The sequence below is a fragment of the Catharus ustulatus genome, chromosome 4 (assembly GCF_009819885.2).
Source record: "Catharus ustulatus isolate bCatUst1 chromosome 4, bCatUst1.pri.v2, whole genome shotgun sequence".
NCBI lineage: Eukaryota > Metazoa > Chordata > Aves > Passeriformes > Turdidae > Catharus > Catharus ustulatus.
The window spans coordinates 51,573,984-51,591,625 of NC_046224.1; the positions used below are offsets into that span (position 1 = coordinate 51,573,984).

At 41.9% G+C, this 17,642-nt stretch overlaps 1 protein-coding gene across 1 annotated transcript in view; it reads left to right on the forward strand.

Moving 5' to 3' along the window:
• Positions 1 to 2,930: 2,930 nt before the first annotated feature.
• The window catches only part of WIF1 (WNT inhibitory factor 1), a 37,804-nt gene continuing 23,092 nt past the window's right edge, over positions 2,931 to 17,642 (forward strand). Inside the window, exons 1-2 of the mRNA XM_033059189.2 lie at positions 2,931 to 3,114; positions 3,211 to 3,350. Coding sequence (XP_032915080.1) covers positions 2,979 to 3,114; positions 3,211 to 3,350 — 276 coding nt within the window. The 5' untranslated portion in view covers positions 2,931 to 2,978. The remainder of the gene's footprint in view (positions 3,115 to 3,210; positions 3,351 to 17,642) is intronic.

A 17,642-nucleotide genomic window follows, 5' to 3' on the forward strand; every position in this document is an offset into this window, starting at 1 on the left:
CATAATGCTCTCAACTCCCTTTAAAAGAGACTATTCTTCCCTGAAATATGTCATGTAATTTAAGAGAGACACTTTTAAAAGGGATCAAGAGCTATACCAAGCTAATACCTAGATCTCCACATTGAATGCAAGCAGGCAGTATGAGCACAAGTTTAGCAAACCTTACCCTCAGTGAATCTCATTGTGCTACAGCAATACAGCAGAGAGAAACTGGGGAGAACAGACACTGCAGTACAACAGGCCAGTCTCAGCAATAACACAGGGCTCACCTCAGCCTTGGCAGATGCTGGAGGAGAGAGGCAGGGTTCAAACACCTACAGAGGTGTCTCTGTGCTTGGATAGTCTGTTGGTACAAACACATACCCATCACACTGTACTTCAGTCACCAGGTACCAGCTCATTTCTGCAGAAAGTAAGCTGATTGCCGTTGCATTTTTTGCTCAGGAATGATTAAATTGTACCATCACAGTGTTATTACTTGGCAATTGAATTATCCTAATTTATCTTAAGAAAGTCCCTTTACGTGATAAATAACAATGTGTTAGAATCTTAAATATTCTTACCTATCTTGAGGACCCATTTTAACCTCTTCCTGAAAGTTTTGTTTCAGATATTATTTATCCCCCACTATATTTCTCTTTTGTAGTACAGTTAAAATTTCTTGTGTATTTTCAAGCTAGGAAGATTCAATCACATCTGAAAGTGAATCTCTCCAAAGGGAAGGGGAAGGGGAAGGGGTAGGGGAAGGGGAAGGGGAAGGGGAAGGGGAAGGGGAAGGGGAAGGGGAAGGGGAAGGGGAAGGGGAAGGGGAAGGGGAAGGGGAAGGGAGCTGTGCCGGGGCTGCAGAGGCGGCGGTGGCCGGCAGAGGGCGGCCCCGGCCCGGCAGTCTCCGGAGCGCAGGGAAAGCCGCGGCCCGGCGCTTCCAGCGGAGGGAGCGGCACATCCCGGGCCGCCGCGCTCACTGCCCTCCTTCCAACAGCGTGCAGCCACACGCGGCGAGCACAGCCGAGTGTCCGAGATAAAGAAAGTATTTTACACAAAATAAATGAGGATATCACAGAATCGCCGAACCTCGGAATGGTTTGGGCTGGAAGGAGGCTTGCATGATAATCTCAAGTTTCAGCTCACCGATGAGTAGGTTGTGCAAAGTCCCATCCATCCTGGTCTCTAACACTTACAGGAATGGAGTAGCTTCTCTGGGTAACCTGTGCCAGTGCTTCAACACCGTCACAGTAAAGAATTTCTTCCTGATCTAAACTCACCCACTCTGGATTTGAAGCTGTTCTCCACTTTGAGATTGAAGCCATTCCCTTTGTCATATCACTATAGGCCCCTGCAGAAATTCCCTCTCCAGCTCTTTCTAGGCTCCCTCTAGGTACTGGAAAGATGCTCTGAGGTCTCTCTGGAGCCTTGACCAGGATGAACAACCCCATCACTCTCAGCCTGTTTTCATAAGAAAGGTGCTCCAGCCATCTCATCATCTTGATGGCCCTGCTCTGATCCAGCAGATCTACATCCTTCCTTTGTTGGAGACCTCAGAACTGGGCACAGTGGGGCCTCACAAGAGCAGAGTAACAGGGGACAATCACTTCCCTTGACCTGCTTGTCACACTACCAAATAACCAAAAACCAGCAAATAATCGCTAGAGATATTTTTGTCGGAGTACATACACTGACTCCAGGTTTTCAAGCCTAAGATTTTTCATCTGGGCATGTTACTAGGGAACACCACTCAATTACATCTATCTGGAAAAGAAAGATCAACTTCATGTTGTTGTCCATGACATAGAGAATTCCAGTCCTGCCAGATAGCACTGAGGTAGCTTTAGCAGTCACACTAACAGGATGAGATGGAGCGCCAGCAGCATCTAAAGCAGTAATCACCGGGAGAAAATACCCTCCAACTCCTTCCAGAACATGACAGACAGAAACTTGGGGGATTTACTCAAACTTCATCTTTCCTGCTAAGTTGTGGCTTTTTGGGTGGGTTTTTTTTTTGGTTGTGGGTTTTTTTTGGTTGGTTGGTTGGTTGGGTTTTTTTGGCTGTTTTGTTTTGTTTGTTTTGTTTTGCGTGTTTTTGGTTTTTTTTGTTTTTGTGGTTTTGTTTTGTTTTTCTTTTTATTTTTTTAAGTGGTTTTTTTTTTTCCTAATGGAAGAAAAATTTAGAAACAAAAATATAGTAACAATATTTTTTTTATTCCTTTAGAAGGTGTGATTCTGTTTAAATAATTTTTTTAATAGAAAAGCTTTTCAAGCTTTACTAAGTTTCTATATTGAGCCAGTTTCAGTTTCTGTGTAAATGGCAACATTCCAGTGTTTTTCAGTCTCCACTGTTCTCAAGACCTTCGGACAAAAGCCAGGTGAAAGCCTATTCTTCCTTTAGCACATTGCCTCATATTCTGCGTCGTTCCCTGGTGCTGGGAAGCGTGTCCCTGTGCCGCTGTCCGGCTGATGGCTCGCTTGAGAGCCTGACCTATCCAGCTTCGTGGCTCCCCGCTGCACCCACCTGCCGTTCGGGCGATGCTCCCCCCATCAGTGACTCAAACCCCACGTGCGCCGGGGCACGGCTACGCACAAACTTTGTTCCTTCCCGCAGACACGAGTATCTCCAGCGTGACCCGTTTGTGACGGCAGCGGGGCCACCCTGACGGCCGGAGTGCCGGGGTGCCCCTGCGAGGAGGGTGAACGCGGGGAGAGGGGCGGGACGCGCGGCAGGGCGGCCACCGTGCGTGTCGCGGGTGTCCTGTGACAGAACGGGTGTGGGTCACGGTCCCGGCTCTGGGCTCTGCTCTTGCGGGAGTGGGGGCCCTCCCGGCGGGGGAAGCACCGAGCGAGCGCCGCGCTCCCTCTGCCGCAGCGCCGCCCGCCGCCCTCCCCGTGCCCGCCCCGCCGGGGCCGCCCCGCGGCAGAGGGAGGGAGGGAGGGAGGGAGGGAGGGAGCGGCAGCGGAGCCGGGAGCCCCGGCGGGCGGTGCGGGAGATGGCCCCGGCGGGGCGGCTGTGCTGTGCCGCGCTGCTCTGCGGAGCGCTCAGCCTCTGCAGCCTGCGGGCCGCGCCGCGCCAGCCCGACACCCTCTACCTGTGGATCGACGCCCAGCAGGCGCGGGTGCTCATCGGTAAGTGCGGCCGCTGGCCCCGGGAGCCCAGCGGGAGCCCGAGCCGAGCCCGAGCCGGCGGGGCTGCCGCACTCTGCGCCCCTTTGCCTTCCGCAGGCTTCGAGGAGGACATTCTGATCGTGTCCGAGGGGAAGATGGCCCCGTTCACCCACGACTTTAGGAAAGCCCAGCAGAGGATGCCCGCCATCCCCGTCGGCATCCACGCCATGAACTTCACTTGGCAGGCGACGGGACGGGTGAGTGCCGAGATGGGGCCGCGGCAAGGGGCGAGGGAGGCTCTGTAAACCCGGGCAGGTGGCTCCGGAAAATGGTGGAGGAAACCCTCTCCGAGGTGTGCTGGGCCAGCCCTGGGTGCGGGAGTCCGAGCCGCGTTGGGATGGCTGGGAAGGCGCTGGGGAAGGGGCTGGGGAAGGTGCGTGGGAGCGCCGGGCGCCGGAGAACCCGCAGGCTGCTGAGGCGTGAGACACAACCCACAGGAACGCCCGGTCCCCTGTGCTTGCCGTAAAAATTTGTACCGAACGGTAGTTACGTGGATGCAGTTTTCTTTCGGCTTTTTTTATGGAATACACTACAGGCTCTTCATTGATCTCTGTGTACTAAATGTGCAGGTTTAATCTGTAATTCTAGTAAATAACAGTTCTCTTCTGTAGACTTAATTTTACCAAGTTAAATTGCAAAACCACATAAATCTGCAGTTTATTGAGTCCTGTTGGATTCTTTTGTTGAAAATGTAAGAATCTGTGACATATTTTTATGAAGAAACATATGTACGATTTGACACACTGACAGCATATGTTGAATTTGCATAAAGCTGAAACTTGTTAGTGTACATTATCATGGATACAGAAAAAACATGGTGGCATAAAATCCTGATATAATTGTTTCACTTTTACAATGCTGAACATTGACTTTATACAATAACAACTTGGTAGAGATGAAACAATATTTACATTTAAATAGTGAACATTGATTGCATAATTCAGCTAATTGCAGTTTCACAAATTTGGTTGTGGTTTTGGTTGTTTGAAAGCACTCTATCTACAGGACTTGTTTGGCTTCAAGGTGGTGTCTGACGCCCTTGCAATTTCTGCTGTCCTCACAAAGCCTTTGGGTTTAGGAAGTGCTTCCCCCTCTCCTCCAGAGAGGAAGGTGAATGTGGAGAGACAAAACTTACTCACAAAGGCTAAATGACTTGCTCTAGGTCTTTGGCGTTCCCATCAAGCTTTACAGAGAAAACAGCTTTGTACGCCAAGGGTTGGCATTTAAATACCTAGAAATAATTAATGTCTTTTGGGACTGTATTTCCTGCTCCATTTCTCTGCCAGCTTCAGTTACTGTTGATGATAAAACTCTTTTTTGAATGGGTGATCAAGATGTTAGGCTGAACACTGTCATTTTCTTGTATTTCTTTCTTGTGCTCTCCTCTCCCTCCTTTGCTGCCTACAGGTAGGTCATTAGGAAAAGGTGGTTCCAACATTGATTTCAGTGAGAAGAGTCATATAGGCTTAAAGACAGTATAGGAAAATGTTCTGCTTGATGCAACTTGCAGGATGAAATCCCTTCTGAGCAACTGCAAAGGTGTTTAACTCATTAATCCTTCTATTTTCTGAATTACTGAATTCCTCTTAGATAAAGCATCATTAGTAAGTGAAATACCTAAATGGTTAAAAAATTTATGTGTTTCTCCAGAATTTCCAATATTTTATGAGGGGAAGAAATGAGTACACTTTTACTTTTTTTTCCAGTGTTCTATTTTGGTTTTAAGTATAGGTGTTCTTAGAAGTTTCCATTAACACGTCCAGGGAAGTGCTGAAAACTTGCTACCTTTATTCTGTACTTTTCTGGGAATTTCATAAGTCAGGGAAGGGAAAATGGGAAACAGAAGGGAGGAGAAGAGAAGGAGAAGAAAAGAAGAGAAGGGGCAAAGAGAAGCAAGAAAGGAATAGGGAAAAGAAATAGAAACTAGTACTTTCTGAAGGAAGAAAGGCATTTGAAATGCTGAAGTTCTAGACGGCTTTCTGCAAAAAGAGCTGTTAACTAGCGTACTGTTGCCTCTCATTTGGTAAAACTGAAATAGTTCTTCTGTGAGACTTGTGCTTTATAGACCTCTTCACCCTGTATCCCACTTGAAATCCAGAGATGTTTCTCTGGGACCCAAAGTTTGGGGGGGCTTTCAGTGCCTCACCTCTAGGAGTAGCCTGACCCTTTTTAGGTTTACAGCTATTAGGCTTCTCCTGAGTAGGTGCAGGAGATCCTGTCTATGGCATTACACGGTTCCTAGTGCTGATATCAGCAAGACAGGGGAGTGAGAGAGCAGCTGGGTGGGTGGGTGGCAGGCAGACAAGGCCAACCCACCATGCCTGGGATCCCCAACAGGACACCCTAGCATGTATAAATATCTTGTGGGTAGATCCATCTACCTGCTCCTGGGATAAATGATGATCCAAGTTTGAGGTGAGTAAATAAGCCAACCCAGGAAGTGGCAATGCTTCTCAGTCCTGCGTGGCTGAATATTCTAACTCAAAAATGTCTTGCAAAAACCACACTTCAAGGACTAGAACATCTGTATTGTGTGTAAACAGAAGTGCTTGAAACTCACTACATTTAGGTGTTATGCTTCTGATGCAGTGGCCTTTGTGTCCTGAATACATTTTATGTGAAAAAGATTTTCTTTGATAAACAAAATAATTTTCATTAGAAAACAATAACCAAAGAAAAGCATTAGTTGCTTTTAATTCCTAGTCCATTGCTTCTAATTAATTATTAAGAAATATAAGGGGAAACCCAAAATTTAAGGGTTTGATGATGCTGAATATATAGGGTTTTTGCTAGTGAAATCAGGATAAGCCAGGGATGACAAGAAAGTTAAAGTACTGCAAAACAGGGTTGTCATGTTTTTATGCACTTTATGCTTCTGCCTATAAATTAAAACATACCATTACAGACACTATATTCTCTTTAGAAAATAAATGTAATCTGTGTAAATTGGCAGCAAAAATCAGTGATAATATGTAGTATATAGCATGCATCTATGTAACCACTAGAGCTCACTGGTGTTCTTCTTGCTCTTATTGTAGATTATTTTTGCAAGAGAAAATACAATGGCCTTTAGGAGTCTTGTCCTCTATGGAAGTTTGAGCTAAAAAACTCAGTTTCCCATGAGACCTATCGCATTGATTAATGCTGCAACATGTTTACTGTGTCTACTAGTGTAAGTTACCAAGGATTTCAGTGATAACATTATCTCTACAGAATTAGGAATTTATGACAAGTATTTAATCTCCAAATCCACAAAACCCAGTATGTATTTTTAACTTTCAGTGGGAATTCTGACAGAGGTAAAATTAAGTTTACATATGGGAGAGTACTGGTGGGAGAGAACCATATTAAAAAAAAAGTTGATTATTGCCCAAACAGCAAGTGCTCAGTGACAGAGCGGCAGCGTGGTTGATTTAATAGAAAGGATGTGAAAAAAAGAAACCAAAAATCAAGTTGGAATTTTCTCTGATCTGAGCCACAGAAATAGTCAGTCTGGGCCACAACCTGCCCAGTCTGTGTTCTTCCTTTCAGATATGGGAGAACTATTTTTGGTCAGATGAATTGTTGTAGCAGTTCACTTCCCCCCCACCATTTGTCCTGGTTTAGGGCAAATTTGGGAAGAACCCATTTGAGTACCCATGAGTATCCCATAGCTCCTCTCCTGGTGCATGGCTGAATGCATGCCCATGATGTGACAGCTGAAATAAGTCTCAAAGAGTTATTGATAACCTTGTGTAAATCAAAAGGTGCCCACCTCTGAGAAAGAGGGAATGTATGTCTTCAGTGCATTTTCTATATTGTAAAGTGAAGGTCAGAAATGCTGTATAGTTAACAGCTTCTGGAGCCTAGTCCTGATCTCAGCAATGTCAACATCAGCCCTGAATAGCTCTGTTGAGTTCTCTGAGATTGTCTTACATTGCTGAGATGCAGCCTGACCTAAAGATCAAATGGAATATCCAGCTATGCTAGGAGAAGGTCTGTTTCCTTGCTCAGGGGAAAGCTAACAGACCTCCAATTTTAAGGCATCAGTGTTGCAATAAGGTGCTCCAGTCAAACATGGCTATTTCCCTTATAAACTGAAAGAAACCAAAAAGTGTAGAATTTCAAAACCTACTTCTTCAAAGGAAACTTTTCGTCAAAGAAAGTGCTGAATTTTTTGTAAGTATCTTATTTGCAACAGTCATTACAGTGATGCTTTTCAGCTTAAAAAATGTATAGCATGCAAAATTTAGGAGATTTTTTCCCAATAAAAGTTGGTCTCTTCTCAAAGTTTGGTCATGGTAAGTGTGTAAACTCACACTCTTGTGATTTTCAGTGATATCTTCACTGCACTTTCATGTCACCAAACCAGGGAAATACTTTGTTTTCCATGTGGAATGTGAAGATGTTTACATACTGTGAGCATGATTTTTAGACAGGGGGTTCTCATATCAAGAGCACAGCTCCAGACCTTTAATATTTAGATTCTACTCAGCTGTGGTATTTTGCATCTCAGTGTTGTAGACATGCCACCAGGGATCAAAGTAGTACTGTAGAGATCCCACTTTCTTAGTAAAGCAGGCATGTGCCAGCCATCTGTTCTATCTGCTGATAGAAAACAGCAGTAAAGTTTCTCAAAGTTTTGCCAAGAAGAAAAGAGGGGATTTATTGCTCAGCAGAGATGAGTTACAAGGCACCTTGTAGTGTAAGCTGCATCTGGTTTCCATAGTAATTTACATGGCATATGTGTAAACTGGACAATTATTCTTTTTACACAGCAGTGTAAACCTGTGCTAACTAAACAGTTCTTCAAGATTTTCATTGTTTATCATTTCTATAAATAATCCATTTTTAGCAAAAAAAAGCTGAAGTCATAAATTATTTTCACTACTTTTACAGTAGTGGCTACAATGTACAACATAAGTGTTGAAAAGCATTGGAACTAACAAGGAACCCCAAGGTTCAAGACTATATTTGGTGAAAATGTACAGATTTCACTCCCTGTGTTACTAGCAATTTTTCTGAAATAGAAAATCCAGGCTTTCCTCTTGTGTTGCTTTCCTCTGTGTTGTTTTTCTGTTTGTGGAAGTGAAAATGTTTTCTGGCAACATCACTTCTTTTTACAGGCAGTTTCACAGGTATGTTCTTGGTGGTCTAAAGTTAATGCCATTAACAAGGAATGCTGTAGAGAAAGAACTAACAAAAATAAGAACTAACTGAACTAACAGCAAGAATTTTTCATATATTTAACATTTTCTCTTGCTTTCACACTTTCCAAAGAGATTTTTTTGGGGTAGCTGCAACTGTTATTGATTTGATTCTAACCAAGTGAATTTTGTACATACAAAAAAATGTAAGAAACCACACTCTTCCTAGGACAGGCAGGCATGTGAGGAATATGATGTGCCCCAGAGTTTTCACAACTGATATGTAGTAGATATTTGCATCACGTTGAACAGAATTTCAAGAGCTGAATACCTTAGTTCAGAACAATGAATTCCTGATGATTATTTTTAAAGCTTTCAAGAAAATGCATCTCAAAACCTCTTCTGTTTTGCCTTCCTTTGGGTTTACACTTGGCTTGTTAGGGTTTGTTCTTCTTTTATTTGCCTTTTTCTGTACAAATTCCACCATCTGAAAGATTCTACTTCACTTGTGCTAGTCTCTTTTACCATGTTGGCATTTTTTTTTGCTTTGCTGGGAGGTTTTTGTTTGCTTGTTTGCTTTTTGACGGTTTATTTGTGGCCAAACTCGTCGCTGCATCAAACTGAAGCCCAGACACATGGAAATGTGATAGCCACCTGGACTGGCTGGCAGGGCTGTGCCTGATGTAGCCCAGCCTTCAGCACTGCCTCCCACCCATTGCAGAAGTGAGCAAGTGGCACTTAGGTAGGCAAGGTGCATTGCTCCAGCTGGAGAGCAGTTGCTAGTGCTCTCAGAAGTCGTACTCACAGTGAAACAGCAACCCAAAATCTGCCTCAGAAAAAGTACAGTAATTTCACGATTATAAGCCGCACTGAGTATAAGCCGCACTTCTGGGTTTCAGCAACTTTTTGGTTTTTTGTCCATACATAAGCCGCACCTGATTATAAGCTGCATGTTACAATACAGAGTGTGATAAAAGGTATCTGTTCTATCACCATCTGTTGAGGGTGGGGTCAGCGATCCTTATCTCAATGGCAGATAATCTGCTAATGGGCCATCCATTGAAACCAGGCAGGGCATTGTTCTTTATCTTTTCACAACCCATCCTTCCTCCAGGTAGTCATTGTCTGCTAATGGCCATTGAGTCCCACTGTGTCACTGATAAAATTACTTCATCCCATTGGAAGTTGCTCCAGCCAGGGGGAATAGCCCAACATTTCTTACCAAGATAAAAACAGAGGCTTTGGGACACTAAGGGAGCCCCATTCTCCACTGGACTCCAGTGGAAATCCGGATTTCTCCACGTCACCACTGGACCTCTGGAGGGAAACTGCACCTTGTACAGGAGCACTGCTCCAACTGAATCACATCTGTCACTGCAGGAGGATGCAGCCACCATTTAATGGGACTGCTACCAACACCCTGCCTGACAGGGTGTCAGGTTGTACTCTGACTCTGTCAGGGTTTGGAGTTTGTTTCTTTGTAGTACTGTATTTCTATTTTGATTTCCCTAGAAAATAACTGTTATTCCTAATTTCCATATTTTTACCTGAAAGCCCCTTGATTTCCAAATTATAATAATTTGGAGAGAAGGGGTTTACATTCTCCATTTCAAAGAGAAGTTCCTGCCTTTCTCAGCAGACACCTGTCCTCCAAACTAAAACAGCAACTTTTTGTTCTTTGTCCATATATAAGCCGCACCTGATTATAAGCCGCACTTTGGGTTGGGACCAAAATTTTAGTCAAAATGGTGCGGCTTATAATCGTGAAATTACTGTAATGTAAATAAAGACGCTGATACTGTTGTACAGAGGCATTACCCAACTGTGGTACCTGAAGTCCACCACAGTATGTGGAATCAGTTCATAGAACAACTTAGCAATGGCTTGAAAAGGTTTGGGGTGGATTTGTTTTTTCCCAGCCACACAACAAGAAAACCTCTGCAGTTTTTCCATCTAGAATGAAAGTTTGCTTTGTTTTCCAACCAGCTGGTGGAGTCCATCTTTTTTTGACCATGCAAGGAAAAATAGGCAATTACCTTTAAGCTGCTTCAGCACTTGCTGTCATCAGTGCTAAATACTTCAATAAATAACTTGAAGACCAAACACTGCTTTCAGAGCTGGTCCCACAAATGCTCTGAAGTTGTCCCTTTGCCTGGATAAAAAGCTATCTAAACCCAGCTGATCCTAAAGGAAATAAATATGTCTGACATCAAACCTGGCAATCTCCCAGCCTCAGGTTTTGGCTCATCACCAGACAAAATAAATTCCCCAAACAGCAGCCCCCTAAAGAGAAGATCTGTCACCAGCTCTGAACACTGAAGCACAGAAAGCAGCAGCAAGAGCCAGAGAGCCAGCCTTTGCAATGACAGCTGTCCAGAGAAGCAGAGGGCAGGCTCCTGGACCATCCTGAGAGCAGAGTGTCAGTACTGTGATTATGAACCTAGCTTTTCCTCAGAACAAATGGAAGACATGGACAAATCATGACTTGTTCATGAGCAGAAGTTAAGCTCTCCCTGCAACATTTTCTACTTGCCCTCAGCTTGCAAATGTGTGAATATTGATATGGCCAATGGGAATCTGAGACTTAAAACCTCATAGGCAAATAATTAAGTCCACTGAACACCTTTAGTAAGGAGTACAAGTACCAGCTTCAACCTGTTGCTTTTAAACTGGTGCAAACACTGGGCTCATTTTGCCAAGTTTGAGCCTTAGCCAGTTATCTTTCTTGCAGAGGTTTTGGGAAATAAATTGAGCTGTTGAAACAGAGTCTGTTTGATTAACCAGGTTGAAACAAATTTATTTTCCCGTTGTGAAGCCACAGATACATAAATTTCTGCAAGCACCTATGTAGCTGCAATATTCTGGAGACTGTCAGGGAGAACAGGCAGGTTGCACAGTCAGGGAGGAAGAAAAGGCAAAATACACTTATCTGGGTCTGTAATCACGAGCAACAGACTATATAGACATAGACATAGACATATTGAGAGGTGAGAATTAATTTACCAGCAGAGTATGTTGGCAGTTACCTTGATTGATATTTTTGGTTTTTTTTTTTGTTTGTTATTTTATTTATTTGTTTGGTTTTTGTTTGTTTGTTGGTTGATTGGTTGGTTGTGCTGGCTTTTCTTTCTTACTTCCTTCCTTCCAGTTTTGCACAGGAACCTCTATTTATATTGCATAGGCATGATCTGATTTCTGACCTGGCAAGGGAGGGGAGCTGAAATCTTGTAACCCAACACATTGATTCCCTCTGCTCAGACCTGTGATGTGTTGATATTAGATACAGGGTGGAGCAGCTTATGCTGATCCTTACAGGCAAAAATTAAAAGCCTTCATCACATCAAGAACCATGGGTTTCACATTTTTACTTGATGTAACTGCAACTTTCCTTTGATGGGATAAAGTCTGCACCTTATCCCGCCTACTGACAGCATTCACATTTGAATTGTATCGGTGTGAATATGCTGCTTAATTAATAGTCCCTTTTTAGTTATCTTGCCAAATATTCACAATAAAGTAAGTTTCATAATTTTTATAGTATCACGATACCATTGTTGCTTGCATTCTATGATTCTATGAATCACCTGACACTAAAATTAGAAGATGTAAAACATTTTGACTTGCATATTATATTTTAAAAATATCTTTATTCATCCAAAAGTAAGGGCTTTCTCATCCTGTAAAATATAATCAAACAGTATAAATTCATTAAATTATATTAATTAGGAAATACTTTAAAGGACAAGGAATCTGCGAGTTTCTGGGCAGGAGGAAACGTGACCTGGGAAAAAAAGCTCACAATCTTGGCAAATTCTTGTAGAATCTCTTGCTTTTCCACCTCTTCCCAAACTCAACAACTCCAACAGAAACTTCTGTCTCTAGGGTTATACACATGTTCCTGTCCCTGGTTGCCAAGACTGATGTAACTGCAGTGAGGTCTGTCCCCCTTCCTGATTTAGGGTGGGTGATGGATCATGCCGAGGTTCTCCAGCCATTTCTGTGCCCTGCAGTGATGTACAGAGCAGACCCGACCCCTGAACAAGGTTTGTGGTGTGGGACATTGCTCCCCTCCAGCATTTTTTTTTCTTCCTGCAAGTATTGTGAACCCCACTCTGCCCACCCAGTACTACTCACTTCATTTGTCAATAAAGGCTGGTTTGGAGTATTTGGGGAACCTCCAGCACCCTATAACTCCAGCAGAAATTAAGGTTTGTCAGCATATCTGGAATGTATTGAGTGGCAAAAAGGACAATTTTGTCCCAGTCTACAAGAACAGACCAGATTTACCATAGATATTCATCAAGGAATAAATTACATCTCTGATCTTAGCAAAACTCTTGAATCCCAAATAGGATGGTTGTTTTGTAGCAGAGAGCAGACTTTTGCTGTCATTAGACTCCTACTTGTTTTTCATCACAAGTAAATTTGGGCTTGGAGAGGCCTGCACATTCATTTCTGAGGCTACTGTTCCTCTTGCGTTTTCTGTAATAAATATGAGGTTAGGGTCTCTGCAGAAGATTCAGCTTCTGGCCCTCCCTGTCAGGATTTAGACTGACACAGGACAGGTCACATTATCCAGAATTTAAGAAAAACACAACAGAGGAATGCAGCTTTCCCAAAATAAACTTCCTGACTTTCTTAATAGGACTTATTCCTGCAAGTGTGTTTAAAAGGTCTATCTGGAAGCTCAGCTTGATCCTGTGTCAAGTCAGCAGAGTCCAGGCTTTGTGAAGATGGCTATGCTGCAGATAGACTCCACCTGCACCCAGGGAGGGAAAGAAAGGTGGTTCAAGATAGCAGGTAAATAAGATTCTAGTTGGGCTGAACTTTATTCTGCAAGTGCTGGTCTCTGTCCTTTAATTTGAGTGTACAGAAAGTCGAGGATGAGCTATTTTTAAACAAAATACTTCATTTAAATACTGGGCAATACATTGGACCTTAGCTCTAAAGACTGGACCTATGAGGCTGGTACTGTAACCCAGGGATGAAGCTGTGCTGACCCTGCCTATGGAAATAACCCAAAAGACAGGAAAGCTGTTTGTAGAACCTGTTCAGTCTCCCATCAGAAACTGGAGATAGGATTACACTTCCTTGCTTTACTCTGAAGAGAAGTCCATCTTGCTTTGCATAATTCATTTATAGAGGACAGAACTATGTGGAGGTCTCTACAGTACATAGAAATATGACAGCAATATTCATCCACTTAGCAGAGTCTTCACTCAGTAATAAAATCAGTGTGATTTTAGGTACAACTGCAAACATACAAGTTCCTTTTCAGATGTGCTTAGCAAACTCTTACTAGTGAATTTAGTTCTTCTTTCACAGTAGTATCTAGAATTTGCTTTGATCAATGACGGCCTGTGAAGTAAGAAAAAAATTACTCTGAATATCCACATAAAAAAAAGGAATTTGAAAATCCAAAGAGAGCAGTGTTAAGGAAGTCTTTCCTAATGATTAGTCAGGAGGGAGTTGAATTTTTGCAACTTTTTGAATTTTAAACACTTTATATAAAATAAGGCTGAAGACTAGTATCTGTTGAGCAACAAATACAGAAACTCTCAGTCAGAGGTGCTGCAAACTTTCTGTCACACTGGTGCACAAAAGTGGAGTCATCCCTCTTTGAAACCCTTGAAGGACTCCAATCTGACAGAAGCTGCTGTGAGATTTCATAACTTTTGAGAAAGTTCACTGCTTACGTTTTGAAGAGAGATATTTATATTTATTATACAGGAGTGCCAGTTAAAGCCAAGATTGAAACACATGGACTCAATAAAGGCCAGTTATGTGACCTTTGCTGTTTGCCACGCTTTTAACTTGTGTAAGTAATTGATTACACTTTCATGAGATCATAATCAGAAGGTTGTTTTTTGGTAATGGTGTGCTAGAGGAGCTTTATCCTCAACTTCAAAGCTCTTCTGTGAGGCTTAAGAACAAAGGGTTGGAAGTTTGAAACGTGGCCAAAATGAATCTGTACGCATTATCCATGTTTACTACCATTCAAGAGGTGGATTAGCTTATTCTTCATCTATGAGCTTTCCCTCATCACATCAGATGAGCCACCATCTCTGAGGTTTACATTTGTGCTTTTAGAACTATTCTGTTTAACTAAATACAATGTCTGTTCAGATCCCCATCATAACTAACCTAAATACTTGTTAGTGCAATCACTTCCCTAATTGTAAATGTTTTATTGAAATTATTTTACGTTCTCTGTGAAGAATTTTCAGGGTAATTATTAATTATCAATAAATCCTGAAAGCCTGAAACTGTAAATAGACTATAATCTAAAGATGCCCTTCCAGGATCAGGCAACCAAGCTATTAGCTTCCTTTTTAAGCTGTGAGAGGGAGAAAACAACCCTGTGGGTTTTTCTCAGTACAGACAGAGCCACATAGAAGTGTTGCAGGTGACAGTGGCAGACCTGCAAAGACTTGTTTTCTTAGGAAGTAACCTGATGAGACAGTATTTTGTATTTTTTTTCTCTAAGGGAAGTAATAATTTTCTTCTTTTTTATTAGTTTTGGGAGATGGGTATTTAGAATGTCTGTGATCATGAAATGTCCACCAGAGAGAGCACTAATCTTCTCCTGGGTGAACAAAGTGTTCCAACACTAACCCTTACTGTGCTGGAACAAGAATTAGCTTTTCAGAGTAGCCTTTATCAATTTTCAGGATACCAGAGCAATATGTTTTATTGAAGATTTGAAGATAGCAAAGGCTTGTGTGTCTTTTACTTACTTTAAATCTGAACTCTTAATGCATTCCTCTTTTTGGTATACTGTTTGATTGTCTTCCCTTCCCCAAAGCAGAATTATCTAATTTTCATCTGTAAGACGTAAGAGAAAACAACTTAAGAGAAGCTCGTGCATCAGGCCTGGTTCATGCAGAGAAATATCATTCCTTGCTAGAAATTTTCAAGATGTAATTACCTGTGCATATTTGTCAAAACCTTAGTGATTTTGTCTTATTTCAGCTTAATTTTTTTCAAAAGTAACCCTAGTGAAGGTGTACTAAAATGCATTACAGAAAATGTGTCAAACAAAAACAGTCTAAATATGGGAAGTTGGGGTATTTTGCTTTCTTTGTTACCGAATAAAACAAGATAGAAGAGTGAGAAACTCCAGACTTTTGTTGTTGAGGAGCTGTAAATTTGTTGCGACTGTTTTAAAAATATTGTGCATGCCACATGCCTTTGTCTCTTCGTGCTTGTACTTAACCTGGAGGTTGCTGAGCCTCTGTTTGCACACATGCTGCTCTCCAGGGCCTGGTGAACAGCCCCACTGTCCCCAATGGAGGCACCTGCTGCATCAAGGGGTTGCCTCTGATGTAAACCAAAACCCTATTGTATTAGCAATCTAATAATGGACAGAGTGTGTGCCAGGCTTTTATTTGTCCCTTGTCTCAGGAGCTTGTTTTTTCAGCACAGTGAATTAATCCTCTTCTGGAATACTTGGATTTTTCTTTTACACCTCTGTTCCTCTTGAACACTAGTCTTTCTAGCAAAAAAAAGCTTTCTAGCAAGCTCTTCAACTTCCAGTCTGAGATTGGTTTCAAATGACTGCTTCAAATGCTAGAGTGTCTCCAGAGCTCAGGGTCTGGCAAGAGAAAATATTTGCTCAAAATGTCTGAGTAGCTGCCCTGTTTCCCGTGTCTCCCAAAGAACAGACAACTCCCAGAAATAATGCTAAATGTAATCTAAATCTATTGTGTTGTGACCTCACTAAGCTTCTTGATAGTGATTTTTTCATAATACTTATCTTTATAGAAATTACTTTCTCATTATTTAGAGGAAATGTATTCTGCAAAGATTTCAGTCCATCTCCCCAGTGCAAAGCATTCTTGGAAGCCTGTAATGTCACCTTTCAAAATCTGAGGCTTCTTATAAAAGCAAACAATAAATCTCACATCCCCAATTTCATAAATCATTCTGTTGGAGGATTTGACCTGCCATCCACAGCTGAATGCCACAGGAGACATTAAGCACCAGTTAGTCATCTTCCGTTGGCAAAATCAGAGAGTTTTATACAATTCTTCTAAAACCATTAAAACCACAAGTAGTTATTGTTGAAAGTTTCATGCAGGGATGCACTCTATTGTTAAAAAAGTCTTCCTCTCTTGCATGGATTTTCCTCAGTCTGCCACGATTTCCTTAATGTGAAGAAAGCAGGCATAGAAGAGGCTCTACAGATTTGTGAGCATTTCACTACAGCATTGTCTAATTACTACTGTCACATAATGTATTTTTCTTTGAGATTGCCATTTCTCTGAGTTCTAGTTTATGCCCTTTTAAAATTTCTTTGAAACACTAAATATCTCTATTCTTCCTTTTGTGTGCATTTCTGTTTTTTGCTGCTTCAGTCTATTCCCATACCCTTAGCAGCTGATACTGAAAGACAGCCAGGGTATCCTGTCTTCTGGGTAAACTGATTTTCTCAGAGCAGGTTTCAGTTGTTGAGCATGCCTCCCATTTTAGGTCTGCCTCTTGAGGCTGACAGCAAGTTTCTGGGTGTTACACTGAGGTGTGAAAAATGGTTTACCCATTCTGTGACAGGACCAATTAACAGGTTCTGTCCCTAGCACAAAAATAGGCAGTCTCTAGGCAGGCACTTTGTTATCTGCTTGTCTAAGGAAGCCACATTATGTTACTCATTACAGCAGTGTCTAGACTGCACTACAGTAACAAAATTCTCACATATATGTACATATTCCTGCTCTGGCCAGACTCCTCCAATAGCCTGGTATGCACAGTATGGATAATCTTTGTTGGAATTCATCATTGGCTTCATGCTTCATCTTGGAACACAGACCGACTTCTCTGACCTAATGCAGTTAATATCCTGGAGAATCAATGGTCCATGCTATAAACACCTAACAAACACATACACTGTCTTACTTTGTGACTTTATTTATGGCATATGGAGCTGTGAGCATCTGCTATGGATAACACAGGGAGAATCTTCCAGTGTGTGCAAAGCCAGAAATATTCATGGATCTGGGATAAAAAAGAATTTCTTTGATGTGTTTCTTTCTTTAAATATAGAAAATTGGCATTAACATATATTTGTCATTTAATTGATAACAGAACATTCATCATTGATCTCTTTAAAATAATGAGAAGAAAATGTAGTTAATTTCTTACATCTACTTCCAAAGCTAACATACATTTGCTTCTTAATTAGGAAGGGTGTAGATTTCATTAGGTTATTGAACCATGACATACAACAGTTCAAGCTACTCTGCGTTGCTTTAGGTACTACAATTCTGTGTGCATCGTGTAAAATGAAGAAAACATAGAGCATATTATTGTGAATTCTTTGATTAAACATGAAAGAAAAAAACAGGCAGAAACAACATGGCATCTGAA